Source organism: Halichoerus grypus, chromosome 4 (genome assembly GCF_964656455.1).
Source record: "Halichoerus grypus chromosome 4, mHalGry1.hap1.1, whole genome shotgun sequence".
In the NCBI taxonomy this organism is placed as follows: Eukaryota; Metazoa; Chordata; class Mammalia; order Carnivora; family Phocidae; genus Halichoerus; species Halichoerus grypus.
The window spans coordinates 101,271,392-101,294,799 of NC_135715.1; the positions used below are offsets into that span (position 1 = coordinate 101,271,392).

The window sequence follows — 23,408 nt, forward strand, 5'->3', positions numbered from 1 at the left end:
TTAAATGTGGAGATGAGATCTTATATAATTTTCCTTTTTTGTTGTCACTTCCCTCATTCCTGTAGTGGGAAATGAAAGGGTCAAGGACCCTATAACCTCCTGCCCATTTAGGCAAAAAGTTTGCTTGTTTTTATAAGCAAAAATAAAAGCATTGCTCTCTTCTTCTGTTATAGGTACACTGAATACACAGAACTCATCAGATGTCGTTACATATGCATCATTTTAAATCTCCCACTTTCCCTTTAATACTGCTTGGTGAAGGCGGTCCTCCTCCTCCCTCTGGATGAAAACCTGTGCAGCCTCCATGACATTTCTACTCACTTATACATAATAAAAATTCCTAAGCTCATTTTAAATTACAAAGCCAGTCTCAATTGAAAAACTAAAAAATACCCATTGACATATACTAATAATCTCTTCAATCCTCATTGAAAGGTGAGGCTTCTCCCCCTGAAGGTGGGCACACAGATTCTTTCTTCTTCTTTCCCCACTGGCAATTCTCCTCCTCCCTGAGCTTGATCTCCTTCCCTGGGAGGGCCAAAGCAGGGAGAGAGAAGAAATGTTAGGGCTTTAGGACAACTGCCAATTAAATGACCCTGTGGTAAAATGGCTTAGAGCTTTGTGGGGGCAGGCTGGAGCTTAAAATGCTTTTTCTCTTTCTCTTGTGAAATGCTTTTGAGGTTCTTTAGTGCTCCCCAGCATTGGGGCCTTCCTCTGCAGCTCCCTGTAGATAATTTTTATCTGACTTATCAATAATTGAGAGACATATGTTGGAAAATTTTTCAAATTTTCAGATATATATACACATATATACATATATATATTTGGAATATGTGTTGTGTGCATTACATATTTTGAGGCAATCTGGTATACCAAATTTAGAATTATTGTGGCTTTGTACTTAGCTGAACCATTTTATTATTATAGTGATCCTCCTTTGCCTTAACAATGTTTTTTGTATTGTAGTCTCTTTTATTTGGACTAATGTGAAGTGTTTATGACAGACGTGGCTATCATGGCTTTCTTTTGGTTAGAATTTGCTTCTTCTATTTTCTCTTTCCTTTTTACTTTCAAACTGTCTCTATCCTTAGAGTTTAAATATGTTTATAAACAACATTTAGCTGGTGTAGTTATTTCTGTCATTTTACTGTGTGCTTTCTATTTGCCTACTTTTTCCATGTTTCTTTTTTCCTCTCTATTGCCTTCTTTTAGATTGATTTTTTTTTTCTTATTCCAGTTTCCACTTAACAGGATTGAAAGTTATATTCTCTGTATGTATTCTTTTAGTAGTTACTCTGAACATTCTACCATGCCCAATTGTGGTAGGTTGCATAATGCTCCCCACTCAAGGATTTCCACGTCCTATTCCCAGAACCTGTGAAAATGTTACTTCACATGGTTAAAAGGACTTTGAAAATGTGATGATGTTAAGGATATTGAGATGGGAAAATTATCTCGGGTTATCTGTGTGGGTCCAATGTAATAACATGAATCTCTACAAGAGGGAGATGGAAGGGTTAGAGTCAAAAAAAAAAAAAAGGTGGTGTGATGACAGAACGGAGAGAAATACTGAAAGATACCACACTGCTGGCTTTGGGGATGGAGGATGGAGTCCAAGCCAAGGATGCAGACAGTCTCTAGAAGGCAGAAACAGTAAGGAAACAGATTCTTTTCTAGAACCTTAAGCAGGAACACAGATCTGCTGACCCATTTTAGACTTCTGGCTTCCAAAATAGTAAGAGAATAAACTTGTATTGGCTTAAACCACAAAGGATGTAGTCTTTGTTATAGCAGCAATTGAAAACAAATAGAGATTTTGGTACCCAGAAGTGGGGTGCTGCTGTAAAAAATACAAAAAAATGTGAAAGTGGCTTTGGAATTGAGTAATAGGTAGAGGATGGAAGAACTTTGAGGTGTATGATAGAAAAAATCCTAGATTCCCTTGAACAGACTGTTAATAGACATATGGATGCAAATGATTCTGCCAGTGAGGGCTCAGAAGGAAATGAGGAACATGACAGAAAGTAGAGGAAGGGGAGGTCCTTGTTATATAGTGGCAGAAAACTTAGTTCAATTGTGTGTCCTACAGTTGTGTAGAAATAAGAATTTATAAGTGATGAAACTGGATATTTGGCTGAGGAGATTTCCAAGAAAAGTGTTAAAGGTTCATCCTCGTCCCTTCTTGGTGATTATAGTAAAATGCAAGAAGAAAAAGACAGATTGAAAAACTAGTAAGAAAAAAGGAATCAGGACTTGGTGATTTAGGGAACTCTCAGCTTATCCAGATGGCAAAAGATATCAAAATTAGGAGAGTTGCTGTCAGGAGAGCATACCTTGGAGAGAAAGCCAAAAGTATGGTTGGACAACTTTTTGCAAGTAATTTATCTCCTTAATGAAGGCATTATCATTGTTATTACTGGTATTATTTTAAATACTTAATATGATTTAGAATTACTTATATGATTACCAGTTTCTTTCCTTCCCATGCATTCTTATATTTCAGACCTTCTTTCTGGAGTCTTCTTCCTCCTTTCTGGAGTACATCATTAAGAATTCCTTAAGTGAAGGTTTTTTGGTAGCAAACTCAGTTTTCATCTGAAGATATCTTTACTTCTCCCTCATCATTAAAATTAAGTTTTACAAAGTATATTACTCCAGGTTGACAGTTCATGTGTATCATCCCTTTGAGCATATTTTCTTTTGTCCTATGTCTCCCTTCATTGCTGTGAGAAGTTGGCTGTCAGTCTAATTGCTGATTTTTGAAGGCATTCTTTCTCTCTCTAGCAGTTCATAGGATCTGATCTTTATTACTGGTGTTCTGTAGTTTCACTACAAGGTTTCTAGAAATGAAGTTCTTTTTGTTAATCTTTCTTGATATAGTTTTTGATTCTTAGATATGTTGGCTCATCAGGTCTAGAAAATTCTCAGCTATTATCTCTTGGGATATCACTCCTCTAACTTCTCTCTCCTCTCTTTTAGCACTTCTGTTAGACTCCTTTTAGACTTCCTTATTTTATCCTTTGTACTCTGTGACACTCTTAAATATGCTCAATCCCCTCATCTTTCTGTGCAAGTAAGTCTCTCTTCCAGTTCATTAATTCTCCACTCAACTATGTCTATTCTGCTGTTTAATCCACCGACTGCATTTTTTATTTAAATTATTATGTTTTCATTTATAAAAGTTTTGTCCCTTTTCACTCTTGGTCAATCATTTGATAGTCCATTAATTTTCAAATTTTTATTTCTTTAAACATTCTGTGTAAAATAAATTTATATTCTATGCTTAATAATTCCAATATTTATGTTCTTGGAGGTTTAAATCTATTATTTATTATTTCTATAGGCATTCCCTCATGGTGGTTTTTTTCCTCATGTGTGTAGAATTTTTTATTATGAGCCCATATTTTCTTGACCTTAATCTGTGGCAATATTGAGAGGACTAAGTTGGGATGCTCTTCTCCAGGAAAGATTTCTATTTTCTCTTTCTGGGCATGGGTGGAAATGGAGTAGTCAAGGATTACTAACCTGGTACCACTTTAATTAAAACCTTCAGTAACTGTCTTTGGATAATACTTCTCAAAGAATTCTCGAAAAAATTTGTTATTCTTTTCTTTTTCTTCCTTTTTTTATCATCATGGAGACAGATGTCCTTATACACTCCCTTTGTTGACCAGTGGATTTTTTTCTTCTAGTTTACTTATTTGCTAGTTCTAGCCCCTTCAAAAATTCTAGTTAAATGAAGGGGTCTCAGTTTTATACAAACCCATGGGATGCTTTCCTACTCCTCTGTGAGATATAAATCCTTAAAGCTCTAGAATTCTGAGTCTACACTGCCTGCGTTCAAATTCTGTCCCAATCACTTTTTCTGTGACCATGGACAAGTTACCTAACTTCTCTGTGCTTCAGTTTCCTCTTCCATAAAATGGATATTAGTGATAATTCCTCTCTCATAGGATTGTTATAAGGAATAAATGAACTGATATGAGTAAAATGCTTGGAACAGTGCCTGAGCCACAGAAAGTGCTCCAAAAGTGCTTACACTTACTTTGGGTATTGGCATGTGCCCCCATGTTGATTTAAGGCTCACTTATTCAGTTTTAGCTCACTGAACTTTTTTAAAAATGATCTTGAGGATTTGATTTATTTTCTTTCAAGCTGAGCAGCATTTAAAAGAATGTTTGTTATAATTTACTCAGAATCTAGTTTAACTTATTATAATTTACCCAGAATCTAGTTGAAAAGAATGTTGGTTACAGTTTTTCCAGAATCTAGTTGAATAGCCTAGTAGGAAGGCTTTTTTGATGACTTAGTCCCTGTGCTGTGGAGACTGAGATGAAGGGATCATCCCAAAGCAGTTTCAAGGCTGTGCCAGGGACCTCAGGTCCTTGAACATTTTAAGCTTTCCAGGAATAGGAAAGGGTTAACATAGAATAACAAAGGGCTGCTTTGTTCTAGGCTCTCTTTAGAGGCATGACCAATAGCCCCACTTTTTGCTCCAGTGGAAGACCTCCCCAAAGTGCTCTGACAACTCTCAGTGGAATGGTTACTTTCTTTTTTCCCCTGCACTTAAGCTGTGTACAATTATTATTACAACATATGCATTATTTTACCTCATTCAATCTCAATAAATACCCAATGCATGAATGAACAAATGAAAGAAAAAGGCAACGGAAAAAATAACATGTATGAAGAATGGGCTCTTTCTCTGATTCAAAAGTAAAGGTGAAACTTCCCCCACAACTTTTCAACATGCTAAATTTTCAGGAACAAGCCAATTGATCAATACTGTTTAAAGACATCAAGGTAAATAACTGAACAAAAAGCAAAAGCATTAAAATTGGTTGCTTCTGGGGAATGAAACCAATGATAAGGTGAATCAGTGATCTACTGTTCTTTAAAAACCCTCTGTACTATTCGATTTTTGACTATGTATATCTTTTTTTTAAAGATTTATTTATTTATTTATTTTAGAGAGTGAGAGAGCATGAGCAGGAGGGGAAGGGGAAAGGGGAGAGAGAATCTCAAGCAGACCCCATGCTGAGCTCAGAGCCCCACGCGGGGCTCGATCCCACGACCATGAGATCACTACCTGAGCCGAATCCAAGAGTTGGACACTCAACCAACTGCGCCACCCAGGCGCCCCAGATTTTTTTATGTATATCTTGAAAAAAAATGAAATATTTAAAAACAAAGATTAGCCAGTTTTGGACCTGCTGTAATTCAAAAGCACCCAGTAGTACATCTGACTTCCTGAGGTTTAGTACAGTCTTTTTTTTTTTAATTTTATTTTATTTTTTAATTTAGTGCCCAAAGTCCCAATTACCAAAGAGTGGCTGACCCAAAGCCAAGTTGACAAATAAACAGAATTCTGAACTTTAATAAGGCAATTCCAGTGGACCTAGACAGAGCTGAGTAAGCCTACTGACTGGTGCCAGAAAATAGCTGTAAAGGAACTATGTAAATCAATTAACTCCATGGTTTTTATGGAGATCTCTTGATACCAAATCTTCTTTCTTTTCATGCTTCTCTGATCCTGCGGAGATGAAAATTGACATCCATAGTCATATTCTACCAAAAGAATGGCCAGATCTAAAAAAGGTAATGGTGATTAATCTGCTGAATTATTTCTGGACCTTCTCCAGGGTTTCTCACTGCCTCTATTACAGATCTATCTCTTCTTTGGGGAATTAGATGTTAAGTTTCTCTGCTCTAGGGGTGATTTAAAATTATTTGGTAGCTCTGATTTTCCAGTTTTTTAAAATTACTTTTATATTTATTTTGAAAGAACATTGATCAAAGAAGTAAGTGCCTTCTCAAAATCCCCTTTTCTCCTCAAATGAAGCATTCTCTAAAATTTCTGGACAATTTAAGTCAGGCAGTTTTACTTCCATTTAAATCACATACTCAGCTGCTGGGAAGATACGTGCCAACTACAGAATTTAAAGTTATAGTTTCAAGTAAAAGACTATTAAAAAAATGGAATGTGATAGGCTTCCAGGACTTCTAAAACACATCTCCTTTCCAAAATGTTTAAAATAAGTTTTAGAAGCACCAAGAGATAGCTTTGTGGAGTTTTTTTGAAGTCTATTTTAGGACACTGTCTGAAACCTTTCCTTTTGATGTTCTTTAAGCTGTAAATTCTTGTTACGAACTAGAGAGTAGGAACATCAAAAAAACCCTAGAGAAAATGACATGAAGCCTTTGTACAATGAGTGTCTCTTTCTCTGTGTTTCTCAAAAGAGGGAAATTTCCTTTTGTCATTAAGAACTTTTGAATGAATACTAAAAGAAGGAGGTGGGGAACATGAAGAAATTTATAATTGGTTTGAGCTTTATTCAGGCTAAGTATCAGGTTTTACCCAATCTTCAGCCTTCTCTAGTATTTTCATGCCACTAATAATGTTTCATCTTTTTTATCCCAAGTGAGGAAAAATGAATTAACACAAACTCTAATTAAAATATAGTTTATTGTGCAAGTAAGTGAAACTATTTTCTTCTCATAATTGTCTCCTGGAAGAATGTTAATCTTGTTTCTTTGTCCATTGGTACTTCAGGTAAGGTGGATAGTAGACATTGTAGACTGAAAAATACATATGATGCTGAACCATCTTTAGTACCTGCTCTAACAGGAAAAGGCTTTCCTGTTAGAGCAGGTACTAAAAACTAACCGCACCAACTGACCCCTCCAGGAATCTAACTGCCTACATAGGAACTTGCTGTTCTGAATGCTATTGTCCTCATCATGTTTTATTAAAGTGTAAACACCACTTCACAAGGCTAGTGATGAAGACCCAGGGCAGCCTAAAAAGGTGCCTCCTCTTTGCTAAAGGGAGAAAACTTTCTACCTAGTATCCTGTGCCACAACTCCACCTCCCATTATCTGCCTCCCACCTGGAAGCCTGCCTCCAGTTTGAGCAGAGAAGTTGTCACCAAGAGCTGACAATTTCTAGGTGCCCCCACCCAATGCAGGGTCCTAAAGGCATTGTTAAAACTGCTTAAGACGCTGAAAGATGCAGAGCTTAGGGAGGCTATAACCATAAATGTGTGCCCTGGAGACTTCCCAAGCACATGCTCTGCTGGCTCTTTATTCCCCCTTCTCCTTCTTAATTATTTTAAGATTTATTTATTTATTTGAGGCTGGGGAGGGGCAGCGGGAGAGGGAGAGAGAGCCTCAAGCAGACTCCACACTGAGCATGGAGCCTGACAAGGGGCTCGATCTCACAACCCTGAGATCACAACCTGAGCTGAAACCAAGAGTCAGACACCTAACAGAATGAGCCACCCCCCTCCAGACATCCCCCTCCCTTCTCCTTCTTAACTTCTAGCTGTTGCCTCATAAGAGGGGAGGGGCATTTTGTCCCAATAAACCAGGGTTCTATCTAGTAGTCTCATGTGCTGCAAACAGATAACTGATACACTTAATTATGTTGATGATATAATGATAATAATAATAACCATTATACTCTTAGACTTCCAGGGAGCAATATATATATGTTTGATTCACATAAAAATTGTTTAAATTGCAGATAGGATTTATATTATTAACCTTGCTGGACCAATGAGTGCCTAAGACTCAGAAATGAACCTCTAATCCCGGAGCTATGTGGGACCGTGGTGGCCCCTCTACAGCATTACCACTGCAACCACCTTGATGGAGCTGGCTCAGGAGAATATCACTGCTATGAGGGATGTCCCTGCTTCCCTCTGTCCCCCAGTGCCTCCCTCGACACCAGCCTGTTCCCCAATCCCCCACACTCATGTAAACCCACTGAGGGCCTCATCACAGGGTCACTGGAACCTGACTTCAACCCACAGGTCAAGCAAGTGGATCTGTTATATGGTAAAGTTCATTTGATTGCAGGCAAGCCAGTGATGAAAAAACCAGCTGAAAAACAGTTGTGTGTCTTCAAACTGGGAGTGAGATAAATAAACATACATTTAAATAGTGCTGGGATTCTTCTTCCTCTCTCCCCATTTCCAGTCCATATAGTCAGAGTAAAGTGAGCATTAAAGTGACATGAATCCTTGGCGTTCATATAGTTCAGTAATTACAGCAGATTTTCCTTTATCTTCAAATTGTTTCTTAAGGGGTAAAATATTATTTCAAAACATCAATCTCTGATCTTTTCTAACCATTTTTTCAAACTTTCCAATAAAAGAATGAAAAGGAGAAGCCAGTACTAGTTTTGTTTGAAGAACTAATACCTGTTTTCCAACCTGCCTTTCCCTATTAAACATTAATGGACACACCTCAATAACCTTGACCTCCTAATGCAGTGAGGAAACAAACAAGCAGAATCAACATGCCTGGGCTGATAATTAACTAATGATTACAAAGGACTGGGATTTGAGAAATCTTTTCATTTTCACTTGCTAATAATGATTTTACTCAGACTTACAGTTAAAATCCTCAGGGGGGAAAAAAATCTATCTCATGTGGAAAGAGAGCAGATGCAGGGGGCACTTGATTAAATTGTGTTTCTGATGCATCAGGACCTCCACTCTCTGCTATCAGAAAGAGGAGGATGGTGGCCCAAGGAACCACGGTGAACAATGTTTCAGACTGATCCACGATGAGATTGTTCATAACAACTATGATGATAATAAGGTCTTGGCTCTTTCCTTCAGTAAGAATTTATGGGTCACCTACTATGTCCCCAATAGTAAGATTTGCAAAGATTCTTCTAGTTTTAAATGGGGTCAAAAAATTCTGGCCTTTAATAAATATATATTTACATCTTTTTTCGATAGCATGATTTAATTGCACTTGATCACTGTCAGGTTTTAGGAGACCAAATCCCAGACATAACCTGACTTTTAAGCAACCCCTCCGAGGAAACAGATATCTGGTTTCATCACACAGGAAGTTCCTTATTCACCTCATGAAGTGTGAGGTCCCCAAGACACTAAAAATGCCATTCAGTTCATCTACCTCTGATTCATATAAATCCATCTCAGAAACATATCTCTTGTATATAAAACTGAATTCCCTTGGATTTTTTAGTTTGTTTTTTATTGTCATGCCCTTAAATGCCTATGGGACCCTGGTCATTGCCAGTCAAACATTTTCAGACTGTAAATGCCTCTTGGCATATGCTCTCACCAAAACTATTTTCAAGGTCATAAATTTCAGACCCCAGGCTTGGTTCAACCTAGGATGACAGCTGCAGAACTATGTAGAGCCCAGACTTGCAGCAGTTGCCCTAAATAGGTTAGGCCTTTGCAGGGGGCTTAGAAGAAACACAAAGTGGTCAAATTTTGTGCTTTCCAAGAAAGAGGAAGGAAGAAAAAAGGGTGACAAGAGCGCCTTCTTTCAGAGCACTCTTTAATGTCTGGTGCTAGGGTATGCCTTCTTGCACCACCTGAGGAGAAAACAGGCTGCCACCTCTATGCTACGTCAGACGCCATCCCTGTCTGCCACCACCACCGCCATGAAGCTCACTAACACAACCATCACTTAGGCTACCACCTCACGACCTCTACCATTGCCAACACCACGGCCAACCCTACAAACACCACAACCATCACTCTCACCACCTTTGTCACCACCTCCCCCCCCTCCCCCACCACCAATGCCACTGTCACCATCATCATAACCATTGTTAGCATTGATGAGGTTCTTTCTGTAAGCCAGGTCTGGTATCAGTGGCTTTCTATGAATTTTATCTCAATTAATTCCTGTAAAACCCTATGCCACAGCTACATATGAAGCACAAAATGTAGCCTCATTTTACACATAAGGAAACAGTGACTTTGAGATACTAAGTTACTCCAACAAAGTCAAGGATCTTGTAAGTGGTTTGTCATGTGTGACAGGATCCCTTTGTTCCGCCTCTCTCTGCCTCTCTGCCCTTCCTCCAGTGGAACACGTCTTTAACCTGCTAACTTACGGGGTTAAAGTTCCTTAGCAAATTAAGAAAAAGTAAGAAAGACAGAGAGGAAAGAAGGAATAAAGAAAAAAAGAAGAAAAGAAGGAAACAAGGAAACAAAACCTTTTCTTCTACAGTAAAGTTTCAATGGCAATTTTCCAATGCAAGAGAAAGTTGATTTACTCTAAAATGTAACTGGTTGAGGCCATAGGCCACCTCCTACACCAATACAGATCTCTCAGCAGCTTTATCCAGGAGAACGTGGAGGGGGGTAGCACAAGGGTATTAAATGCATGAAAGGAGCAGAGTGGGATAGAGGGGGGCAAAGGGAGAGACTCGGTACAGAGAAGAGAAGCTAGGCCCCCTGGTGGACAGTTTCCTTTGAATGCCCAGCCTACTACTTCAGGTCCTGTGATGTCACTTAGGAAGGGGGCCAGTAGATTTCCAGAGCTAACATGATTATTTGGAGCTAGAACTCAAGAACAGACCTTATGCCAAGGTAGAATAAGGCTGATACAGAATTTACCAAATCCTAAATCTCTTGGGACAGGCCCCACTCACAGACACAGAGACATACAAACACCTCTATGCTGTAGGCCCAGACCTCCTCTCAGTCTGGAGGTGAGAGGGTAGCTAGGAAGAGGAACCTTCCATCACCTGACTCCCTCAAGACAACTTCCTTGTAACATGACATGAAAACCAACCACTGTTAGCTGGTTTCATCCAACTACAACAAGCAAGAAGTTGAGCTGATGGTCAGCTTCCCTACTCATCACTACTGAAAAGAGCTGTTGATGAGCTCTTCACATCTGTTTCCAGCGCCCAACACCTTCCCTTCTTCATCACACTGTGAGAATCACTGTTCTGAAGCCTGGAAATGGTGAACATTGGAAGTTTCTCTCCAATCTGATCCCAGACTATCATTTCAACCTCCCTCCCTAGATACCACCTGATGCAAGTTGGCGGCCAGTACCCTCCTCCAGGCTCCCAGAGAGCTTGTGTTACTCTACCACAGCACGTCTCACACACCATTACCCTTCAGTACTTGCCATCCCAGCCCCACACGTTCAAGACTGTGCTCCACACAGGTTGGAAATGTCCTTCACTTTTATTTTCTCTGCCCTAGTAAGGCTGGTCAGGGGTGGGATTCCCTGATGGTTTGGAGAACAAATGAACAAAATGATATTTTAAAACCTATGGTTACATGAGTTATATATACCTATGTTCTTAGGCAGCCTTTGAAAATTTTTTATTCATGACCTCAAGAAGAAATATATTTTATACTGTGACTCAGTACATTCATATATATAACGGAAAAGTCTAATGAACTAATACCACATGGGAAACATTCTAATATATTACTCTATTCTATTCTGTTCTATTCTACTCCATTCCATTCCATTCCATTCCATTCCTATTTTAGCTTGGGTTTTCCAAGAAGCAAACCCTGAAACAAAGATTCAAATGCAAGTAGTTTACTTTGGAGGTGACCCTGGAAACACCAGGAAAGAGGAGAAATGAGACAGGGAAAGCAAGGCAGCCAATGAAAGTGTAGAATGTGTGCCTAACTCAGACTCATGATGCCCAAGTGGTGGGGAAACCAGTGTATTCAGTGTACTTATATACAGACACCCTCAGTCACTGGTTGAGGGCTTTGGAGGCAGGGAGCCAGGAATGGGGACACTAATTTCCTGAGACTTCTGACCCTCTAGAAGGACCGGATCAAAGCTGGCTTCAGTAGCAACAGGGAAGCCCTTGTCAAAGAAATGCAGGGGCTGGCAGGTGAAGGAGGGCTGGTGTGCACAGGAGTGTTAAGGGGAGGGAAGTTGGGTGGGACGCTGGCAGCATCCATTACACAAACTATTTTGGTTTTTAGAATGTCTGGGTCACTATCCACTAAACTGATTTCATGATCTACTAATGGACTGCAACCCATGGTTTGAAGAGCAGTGTTAGCATTCTAAGATGGTATTTCCTAAAGAGTAGTCCTTACAGTCTGTGTACTCCTGGTGGTCCATGAAATGATTTTAGGTGGTACATGAACAAGTATTTTTTAATGTTAATCCTCATTTAAAAATTGCAACCTAGTGTCTGATATCTGATCCGGAACACATAAACAACTCTCGAAACTCAGTCATAAGAAGACAAATAACCCGATTTTAAAAAAACTAGGCAAAAAATGTTCACAGATACTTCACTAAAGAAAATATGGCAAATAAGTACTTGAAAAGCTGTTCTAGTTGTTAGAGAAATACAAATCAAGACCACATTGGTATACCACTACACACCTACTGAAATGGCTAAATTAAGAAAACTGACAATACTACATGCAGGTGAGGGTATGGAGCAACTGGAATTCTCATACTTTGTTGCTGGGCATGCAGACTGCTACAGCCACTTTAGCCACAGTTTCTAAGTGGCAGTTTCTCATTAGGCAATTCTGCTCCTGGATATTTACCTAAGAAAAAATAAAACATATTTCTACACAAAGAACTGTCTTCAAATGTTTATAGCAACTTTATTCATAATAGCAGATAAGTAGAAAAACAAAATGTCCACCAAGTGATGAATGAATAAATAAATTGTGGTATATCCCTAGAATGGAATACTACTCATCAGTAAAAAAAGGAGTGAACTACTAACACATGCAACAACATGGATGGATCTCAAACGCATTACTAAATGAAAACAAATCCACTCACAAAGGATGCATAATGTATGATTTAACTTAAACAACATTCTGGAAAAGTCAAACTTATAAACAGAGAAATCAGACCAGGGCTGTAAGGGGCTGAGGACAAGGGTGAGTCAAGTGTTGACTGTAAAGGAGCATGAGATTATATTTCAGGGTGACGAAAGACTATTTTTATTTTGATTGCAACATGGGATTTCATAGAATATACACTTAAAATATCTAATGTTACGGTATGTAAATTATACCTCAATAAACCAAACTTAAAAAAAATTGTAACCAGGGCACCTGGGTGGCTCAGTCGGTTGAGCAACTGCCTTTGGCTCGGGTCATGATCCCAGGGTCCTGGGTTCGAGCCCCACATTGGGCTCCCTGCTCAGCAGAATCCGCTTCTCTCTCTTCCTCTGCTGCTCCCCCTGCTTATGCGTGCTCGCTCTCTTCTTCTCCCTCTCTCTCTGTCAAATAAATAAAATAGAATCTTAAAAAGAAAATTGTAACCTAGGTAAAATGAGCACTTCTATGATATAGAATTTTCCTCTTTATATTTCAAATAAATATACTTGAGGGAAAAAAAGTAAATTGATTTAAATATCAATATTGAGTATATGATACATGGGTGTGGGGGGGAGAAAATGGGAAGGTGGTGCCTGGTAGGATGGAGCTCAGGATCCTTTGCCCCAGGGATGCCCCTTTATTGCAGTCCTCCCCTTTTTGTTCCTCCAGTCTAACTGTGCTTCTCCCCCACAGAGATTCGGCTATGGAGACTGGGTGCAGCTCCAACACCACAGTAAGGTGAGCTTCTCACAAAGGGTGAATGTGCCTTAGACCAAGGACATCCTGAGCCTGAGATGTTCTTGCAGGTGGGCCTCCAGGCTCAACTCATGTCCTCTTATTGACTTTGTAGTAGGCAAGGGAGCAGCCCTGAGTTTCTCAAAATTACCAGAAAAATGAGGGTGACTTCAAAGAGCAGTATTTAAGAAGATAAAATTAAAATTTGAGAAGTCATTAAGAAATCTTTTTTGTCTATTTTTTTTTTCCGCCCTAGAATCAATTTTAGCATTTATTGCTCTGCCTCAAGAAAGCAACCTGGGCTCTTTCCACAGGTTATTACAGTATATTAATGCCAACCAAATAAATGGCACAGTTTAGGTTTGCGCATAAGCTGGAGAAATTAAACATTAGAGACAAAGAGGAGAAAAAGCCACTTTTATTAAAGGTTGAGTCTGGTAAGAGGAAAAGCAAGAGGAGGAAGGCCTGGGGCAAAGCATTCTGCAAGTAACGAGGCCTGAGAGTGAGCTGATGTCTAGTGCTATGCAGCCATCAGATCTGACTTCACTTGCAGAGGCATCTCATGCTCTCCTGGAGTTCAGATCATATTCCTGAGCTTCCAGCTAAATGCAGACGGACCCTGGAGAACTCAGGGTCTGGGAAGGCAGAGTTACCATGTGCAGGGGTAACTTGGGAGAAATGCAGACTTGGAGGTCTCACCCCAGACCTACCAACTCAGGAATTTGGAGGGTCAGGCCAGCAATCTGTTTTGACAAGCCTCTGGTGATTCTGACACTCACTCAAGTCTAAGAACCACTGGCTCATACATTCATTCACTCACTCACTGATTTATATTGACACCTATTTTGTGTCAGGCCCACCAATCTCAACACCAGGAATAGGCTGGTGAACCAGACAGAGATATTCGCTGCCCTCATGGTGCTCAAATTCCAGGGAGAGACAAACAAACATGATCACAACAGAGAATGGAATGAAAAACAGTGCTGTGGTAGCGAGTGACTGGGGAAGATTCACTGGGCTGGCTGCTCAGGGAGCCAGCTAAAACTCAGAGGATGGGAAGGAAAAACCTGGACAAGTGTCCCTGGATGAGGAACAGCAGTTGCAAAGCCCACCAAGTAAAAAAGAACTGTGTTTGAGGAACAGAAAGGAAGGGAATGTGGCTGAGATGTAGTGAAAGGGGGATATGGTAGGAAATAAGGCTGGGGAGGTATGCAGGGGCCAGATCATGGAGGGACTCTGGGGACACTTAGAGTGTCCCCAGCTGTGGAGTCTGGATTTTATTCTCAGCGCAACGTAAATTCTCTGGAGGGTCTTAATGGCTTAAAAAGACCACTCTGAATGCTCTGTGGAATATGAACAGAAACAGGTAGAGTTTAGGGAGCCAAGATAAGAGCTGGAGAGATGGGCAGAAGCCTCATTAGACAGGGCCATAGAGGATAGATTTAGGCCTTTGTACTTGATCCTAAAGGCAATGGAGAATAAATAGTTTTGGAAATCAGAATCCCTGGGGCAGCTTGCTCTCACCTTCATTAAAGAGTGCCTACTAAGTGCTGGTTTAGACACTGTCCTGCACTCTCCCCATTAAAAGTGTTAGTTCCAAGCCTGGGAGTTGGTGATGTCAGTTGGCCTTAAATCTCCCCAAGGTAGAGAACATTCTGAGTGGAGCTGATTACAACGCTATCAGGAAGGCCACAGGAGTGGGCAGCCTGTGATTGGTTTTTAGATCTCATTTGTAACCTCGATACTGGATTTGAATGGCTTTCATTTCATTTTGTTTTCATGTCAAAAAATTGCATAAAGAGTAAATCTCCAAAAGAAAACAGGAATGAAAATATTTCATATCGGCTACCTACATATTTCCAGCAAAATTGGACAGAATTTAATAGAACAAAACAGTGACACTCTCCTTCCCTCTCTCTCAAAAACAAAACAAATGAAAATACAAGAGAACCAGATCTGTATTTTTCATAATTTAAGGGGTCAGGGATTACAGTCAGGAAAAACAACATGCAAATATATATATATAAATGGGAAATTAGGCTAAGCAATGAGAAAATCCAGTATTTGGGGGCTGAAATTTCTTTTTTGTTCTCCTACATTCCTTTGAACAAATATTTTGTGGCTCCCAAGACTGATTTACCTTGGAGATTCCTGTCCTCTGAAAAATCTTTCTAAAACATTTCTCTGGTCTGCCCATTTGTTTCTCTTTTTAACTTTGGTTTTTCAATGCTCTTGGAATGAATTGAGGGGTATTTGTTTGCCACAGGAAAGCTTTGTTCAGAACTAAAAAAAAAGAAACACCATTTGTCCTTGGTTGAGTATTGATAAAAGTATAAGTAGTAAGCCAGTTTGTATAACTTCCTTTCAGGAGCTGTTTGGGGTGGGGAAAAAATACCTAGGAGCATTTCAGAGGGTAGACATAGGGTCCTTTTCAAATCCATGGGTCAGAAGCATCTAGAAACATCCAATGAGTGTTTTTCAGGCCCTTGAGAATTCAAATACAGACACGCACACACATGCACATAAACACGTATGCATACACACATACACATCCTTTCTATCCGATTAGCATTTTGCACACACTGTTCTGTGTGATCTCATCAGGTTGCTGTTCTCAAAATGATTTCCCCCATAAAGAAAAACCTACTCAGTTTTTCACCTGTGTCCCAAGCACAGGATCTTCCATCCCCATGGAGTTGGGGTGCATCATCCTCCCAGTGTGGACGTGTTCTCCATCCTGGAAGCTCCCAGAACCCCATGCTATTGGGATTTTTATGGAGGATTTATCATGTAGGCATGTTCAATTATTAACTCCATTTCTAGCCCTCCTCTACTCCCTGGAGAAGTGGTGGGGGGACTGAAAATTCCAAGCTTCTAATCATGGCATGGTCTTTCTGATGACCAGCCCCCATCCAGGAGCCATCCAGGGGTCTATTCGGAGTCATGTCAATAGAACAAAAGATGCTCCTAGTCTCTTACCCACTTAGGAATTTACAAGGGTTTTAGCAGTCCTATGTCAGACGATTAAAGACCAAATGTTAAAATAAGAGATGCTCCCAGTAATCCTCAACAAAGTAGGTAAAGATGGAACATACTTCAACATCATAAAAGCCATATACGAAAGACCCACAGCTAATATCATCCTCAATGGGGAAAAACTGAGAGCTTTTCCTCTATCGTCAGGAACAAGATAGGGATGTCCACTCTCACCATTACTATTTAACATAGCACTAGAAGTCTTAACCACAGCAATCAGACAGCAAAAAGAAATAAAAGGCTTCTAAATAGGCAAGGAAGAAGTCAAAATTTCACTATCTGCAGACAACAAGATACTCCATGTAGAAAATCCAAAAAACTCCACCAAAAGTTTGCTAGAATACATGAATTCAGCAAAGTCCCAGGATATAAAATCCATTTGCAGAAATCTGTTGCATTTCTATACACCAATAATGAAGCACCAGAAAAAGAAATCAAGGAATCGATCCCATTTACAATTGCACCAATAACAATAAGATACCTAGGAATAAACCTAAACAAAGAGGTAAAAGATATGTATGCTGAAAACTACAGAATACCTATGAAAGGAATTGAAGAGGACACAAAGAAATGGGAAAAAATTCCATACTCATGGATTGGAATAACAAACACTGTTAAAATGTCTATACTACCCAAAGCAATCTACACATTTAACGCAATCCCTATCAAAATACCACCAGCATTTTTCACAGAGCTAGACCAAACAATCCTCAAATTTGTATGGAACCACAAAAGACCCCAAATAGTCAAAGCAATCCTGAAAATGAAAAGCAAAGCAGGAGGCATCACAATTCCAGACTTCAAGCTCTATTACAAAGCTGTCATCATCAAGACAGTATGGCACTGGCACAAAAACAGACACGTAGATCAATGGAACAGAACAGAAAACCCAGAAATGAACCCATAACTATATGGTCAACTAATCTTCAACAAAGCAGGAAAGAATATCCAATGGAAAAAAAGACAGTTTCTTCAACAAATGGTGTTGGAAAACTGGACAGCCACATGCAGAAGAATGAAACTGGACCACTTTTTCACACCATACACAAAAATAAATTCAAAATGGATGAAAGGCCTAAATGTGAGACAGGAATTCCCAGATACGTCACCAGAGGCAAGGGAAACAAAAGCAAAAATGAACTATTGGGGCTTCATCAAGATAAAAACTTTTGCACAGTGAAGGAAACAAACAACAAAACTAAAAGGCAGCCTATGGAATGGGAGGAGATATTTGCAAATGACATATCTGATAAAGGGTTAGTATCTAAAATCTATAAATATCTTATCAAACTCAACACCCCAAAAAACAAGTAATCCAGTTAAGAAATGGGCAGAAGACATGAACAGACATTTTTCCAAAGACATCCAGATGACTAATAGACACATGAAAAGATGTTCATCACTCATCATCAGGGAAATGCAAATCAAAACCACAATGAGATATCATCTCACACCTGTCAGAATGGCTAAAATTAGCAACACAGGAAACAACAGATGTTGGAGAGGATGCAGAGAAAGGGTAACCCTCTTGCACTGCTGGTGGGAATGCAAACTGGTGCAGCCACTCTGGAAGACAGTATGAAGTTTCCTCAAAAAGTTAAAAATAGAACTACCCTACAATTCAGCAATTGCACTACTGGATCTCTACCCAAAGGATACAAAAATACAGATTTGAAGGCGTACATGAACCACGATGTTTATAGCAGCATTACCAACAATAGCCAAACTATGGAGAGAGCCCAAGTGTCCATTGATTGATGAATGGATAAAGAAGATGTGGTATATATACACAATGGAATATGACTCAGCCATCAAAAATAATGAAATCTTGCCATTTGCAATGACATGGATGGAGCTAGACTGTATTATGCTAAGCAAAGTAAGTCAGTCAGAGAAAGACAAATACTATATGGTTTCACTCATAGTGGAATTTAGGAAACAAAACAGATGAACATGTGGGAAGGGAAAAAAAGAGAGAGAGAGAGAAGAGAGGGGAGGCAAACCATAAGAGACTCAACAACAGAAAACAAACTGAGGGTTGATGGAGGGAGGTGGGTGGAGGACGGACTAAATGAGTGATGGGTATTAAGGAGGGCACTTGTTATGAGGAGCACTGGTATTGTATGTAAGTGATAAATCACTAAATTCTACTCCTAAAACCAATATTACACTCTATGTTAACTAACTAGAATTTAAATAAAAATTTGGAAGAAAAAAAGAGAGATTCCCCCAGTTTTCTTATCACTTAGGAAATTACAAGGGTTTTAGAAGCAGTGTGCCAGGAATCAGGGGCAGAGACCAATATATATATTTTCTTTTATTTCACACTCCATCACTGGGGAGCCAGGAAAACACCCAAATGGATAAAGAACACACAGATAGCAATAATTTTGTACTAACTGAGCAAAAGAGACAAAAAATAGTAAGGGACTTTAGGAGAGGTGGAGGGGCAGGGGGCAATTTTCATAAAAGAATCTCTGAATTGTAGAACTAGTGATTATCTAGTCAGTGTTTGAAAATATGGGCTGCAATGCAACAGTGAGTCTTATCAATGCAGTAGGTTAGAGCAGCTTAAAAAATAAAATAGATTACAAAAGAGAATAGCAGAATGCATTCATGGTAAGAGTAAATATTGTTTCATGAAACTTTTATTTCAGTCTGTATCTGTATAAATAGATATATTGGGGTGCAATGCATCACAATGGAAAATACATTTCTTAATGTGGTATCATGGCCAATACTGATTAAAGCCCTCATCCAATGCCCTCATTTCATGCTTTTATTTTTAAGGTTAATTTTTCATTACATAAGGAATATTTGAATAAATTTTCCTTTTTAAATTTAGGCTTTTGGAGATAAAGCTATAGTTAATTCCCTTGGATCAGCACTCCCTATCCTCAAAAGTAATTCCTATCAGGGATTGCTATTGGGGTGCCCGGCTGGCTCAGTTGGTACAGCACGCAACTTTTGATCTGGGGGTCATGAGTTTGAGGCCCCACATTGGGTACAGAGATTACTTAAAAACAGAATCTTATTTTTAAAAAAAGTAATTTTTATTAACAGTTTGGTGGGTATCTTTCCAGACTGTTTCCCATTATTCTATTTATATATACATGTACCTATAGAAACACATAGTATTATGTAAAATGTTTATGTATATTTTTTAGTTAAATCAATTAACCTCCAAACAGAAAACAAATGGCACACTAATTTAAGTGTGAGTAGTCAATTTAGACTACTCAGAAAAGAGCTAACAGAGAGCCTATTTCTAAAGGTGTAGGTATGTGTGGGATGAAGCTGTAGAGGCAGGCAGGGATGAGAGCACGAAGGGTCTTGCAGGCTGGGTTAAGGAGTCTGGATTGTGCCTTCAGGGCAATAGGATTCCATTCAAGAGCTTTAAGTGGGGCAGTGGCCAAATCTGATTTAAGGTTTCAAAAGTTGACTCTGGGAATACTGAGCCGGGTGGCTCAGTGGCTCAGTCTGTTAAGCATCTAACTTTTGATCTCAGCTCAGGTCTTGATATCAGGGTTGTGAGTTCAAGCCCCACGTTGGGCACCTTCCCAGGAGTGGAGCCTACTTATTAAAAAAAAAAAAAATTTAATTTTAATTTTAAAAAGCTGACTCTGGCTCTTTTTTAAAGACTGGGTTGGAAGGGAACAAAAGTGAAAGCAGGAGATCAGGCTGGAGGCTGATGCAGTCATTTGGGCAAGAGAGGAGGGGGCTTAGGCCAGACTGGGGCAGCGAGATGTGGAGGAGGAGACCACTTCAGGATCTACTCTGGAGATAGAATTCAGGGCACTGGGAAATGAACTGGATAAATGACATGGTAGGCAGAGGGAAGGGAAAAAGTGAAGTTGTCTCAGAGAGATGAGAGAGATACTGCAGGCATCAAGGCCAAAAGCAGTGAGCTGGGAGGGCCAGCAGGGCTGGGAGAGAAATGGTGGTAGCAGGGCCTCCAGTGGAGCTCCCTTCAGAACCTTGAGATGTGAGCATTGGAGTGATAATAGAAAGTGCTTCCTGATGACAGCATCTGGGCCATTTCTAACAACTCTGCACTTCAAACCCAACCAGCTCAAAAGTTTGCATGGTCTAGAGGGATAGCCTGAGTAGGCACTGGGGGTAAGGAGCAGAGAATGGGAATCTGATAGTGAAACATTGAGTTTGAAAGTACATTTTAAATGATGCATGAAGTACCCATCATTTGAAATACCAGCCATATTCGAACTTATCTGTGGACAGTATTAGAATTAGAATGTGAGAACCAGAAGTATACCAGGTTAGGGTCCCTGGGAATCAGACTCTGAGACAGAAATTAGCATGCAGGAGGTTTATCAGGAAGTGCTGTGACAATGGGCACCAGTGGAAGGAGGAGAACAAAGCTGGATAGAACAGAGGGCAATGTTGAGCTGTGATGTTTCAATGGAGGCCTCAGCTGACCCTACCAGGAGCTCTAAAGCTAAACCTTCAGAATTGTCCCAAGTTGGGGTGCAGGAGGACAAGAGAGACGGGCCTTTATACCTCCATGTCAGACATTGGAAGTGGGCTGCCCTGGAAATGAAGCAGGACCTGGAGGGAGGTGGCTCTTCAGCTGAGGCAGTCTTCCTATCTCCCCATAGGGGCTGATAGTCCAGGGCTATCTTTAGGCAACACCCCCAGAAGCTAGAAGAAAAAGGCCTTTTATTCCTGAAAGAGGATTTGAGCAGCACATCACACCATCCTGGAAAGGGAATTTAGACATCTCTTACTCTAAGCCCTTATTTTATAGTTAGAATCCAAGGTTCTGGGAGGTTGTTTACACACAGGGTCCTGGTCTCCTGACTCCTGCGGTATCATGATTTCTATTATGTCATGCTGTTCTGGCTTTAAAAATATTAGAGGTGTATTTGAAATGGTTTACCCAGGTGGCGATTGTTGGTTGGGGAACTCTTTTTTTTTTTTTTAAGTTTTATTTATTTAAGTAATCTCTACACCCCACGTGGGGCTTGAACTCAGGACCCCCAAGATCAAGAGTCACATGCAAGGGTGACTCAGCTGGTTAAACATCTGCCTTCAGCTCAGGTCATGATCCCAGGGTCCTGGGATGGAGCCCTGTGTCGGGCTCCCTACTCAGCGGGGAGCCCGCTTCTCCCTCTACCTGCCGCTCCCCCTGCTTATACACTCTCTCTTTGTCAGATAAATAAATAAAATCTTAAAAAAGAAAGAAAGAAAAGAGTCACATGCTCTTCTGACTGAGCCAGCCAGGCACCCCAGTTGGGAAACTCTTTAAAAAAAACAACAACTTGGTTTTGAGAGTTTAGAAAAACAGGATTTGTTTGTGGGTTGAATAAATTGGAGCAGCTTACTCCAATTACTTGGTTATTAGTTTAGTTTAAGATCTTGGTTGATATTGAGGTCAGCTTAAGAACCTAAGAAACCCTCTGTCCCTCCCCCAGCAACAAGTGCTGCCTTCTGAGGCACATTTACAGCCCTGCAGGGATACTGGGTTCCCAAATGTAAAGTGAGAGGTATCAGGAATTGATTCTCCCAAAATTCTGGCTTAAGAAACAATGCAAATTGGGAGCCTACTATAGGGCACAGCTGCTCTGTGTTACTTTTCACTCAGAAAAAGTTCAACCGAGAGTTGCTGTCATTCATTAGCTTTACCATGGATCCAGCATGAAGGATGTGGAGAGAGAAGTTTAGTGAGTCCAATTCTCCTGCCATGTAATGAGGGCCATCCCCTCAAAAGAGCAGAATCTGTAGGAAATGATAGTAATTAACCTTTGCCTACTAAATAGACACCAATTACCAATATCAGCATGGTGGTATGGAAAATGGATCCATAACCTTGGACAAGTCACTGAATTTTATAGACTTACTGCTAAATGCAAGGGTTGAACTAAATGATCCATTTCTGCTTTAATGTGCCCTGCTTTATCTGAAACCAAAACTTACTTATGCATCGCCCAGAGAAACCCAAGTTCCTCCATTGCCATTGATAATATATGGTAAAATCTGGCCTGAAATGATGGAGCATGTTCTCTGACCTGGTTCTTCACAAATATCCTATTTCTATTGAATCTTCTGTTTTACCCAGTGTTCTTAGTTGCAAATAACAGAACACACTCTAGCTTGCTTTAGTAGAAAGGCAGCTCACAAACCTCCTGGGAAGACAACAGATCAAAACCAGAGGCTGTGCTAACATGCACAATGCCCAATCATACGTGGCGGACTGCTCCAGCAAAGAGGCAAGTGCCGCCCCTCCTGGCCACAGACAGGAAGCTCATACTCATGCTGATGCTGCTGAGACTGGAGACCAGAGTGCTGACGTTTCTGCTCCAGCCACGTCTGACACCTCAGACAACACCCATAGCAGAACGCAGCTCCTGCACGCATGTTCGTACCCTCACTACAAGGGAGCCTGGGGAAGTGAAGTCTGGATTCTCCTTCATAACATTTATTCACACACAAAAGTGTTCCAAAGATGCTGGGTGGCCACAAGCATGACAAATATAATTGTCCACATTTTGCAGATAGAAAAAGTGAGGCTTCAACTCAGAAATCCCCTAACTTAGCCTCTTCTACTGGTAGTAAGTAACTTCAGGAGATTCAAACCCAGGTCTGTTGGAGTGCATGCTCTTTCAGCATTCTGCTATCCTGGGTGCTTTATGGTGCTTAAGCTTTCCTATTTAGGAGCAAAAGAAAAATAAAGCCTCTAATTTGCCAAATAAAAGTATATTTCTTCACTTTTTCTTTTACCATCATTCCTCTCCCCTCCCTTCTTCACCAAATGGAAAGACATGTGTTCCTATATTCTATTTGTGCAATCAGTATCATTCTGGACTCTTCGTTGCAAACAATGGAAACCAACAATGGTCAGTTTAAGCAGAAAAGGAATTGGTTGCAAGTGTTTTAAGCCCCTCCAGAATTACAAATGCCTAGGGAGCCACTCATAAGATGTGCAGGTGATTGAAGCCACAGCCAAGACCACACCACAGGACTAGCCCGGCTAGGGAGCTGTTGCCTCCCAGCTGGACACTGGAC

The 23,408-nt window shown here is 40.2% G+C and overlaps 1 protein-coding gene across 1 annotated transcript in view; it reads left to right on the top strand.

Annotated features, from left to right (window-relative positions):
- Window positions 1-5,417: 5,417 nt before the first annotated feature.
- ACMSD (aminocarboxymuconate semialdehyde decarboxylase) overlaps window positions 5,418-23,408 on the top strand; it is a 67,865-nt gene continuing 49,874 nt past the window's right edge. The window contains exons 1-2 of the mRNA XM_078070714.1: window positions 5,418-5,598; window positions 13,308-13,352. Coding sequence (XP_077926840.1) covers window positions 5,542-5,598; window positions 13,308-13,352 — 102 coding nt within the window. The 5' untranslated portion in view covers window positions 5,418-5,541. The remainder of the gene's footprint in view (window positions 5,599-13,307; window positions 13,353-23,408) is intronic.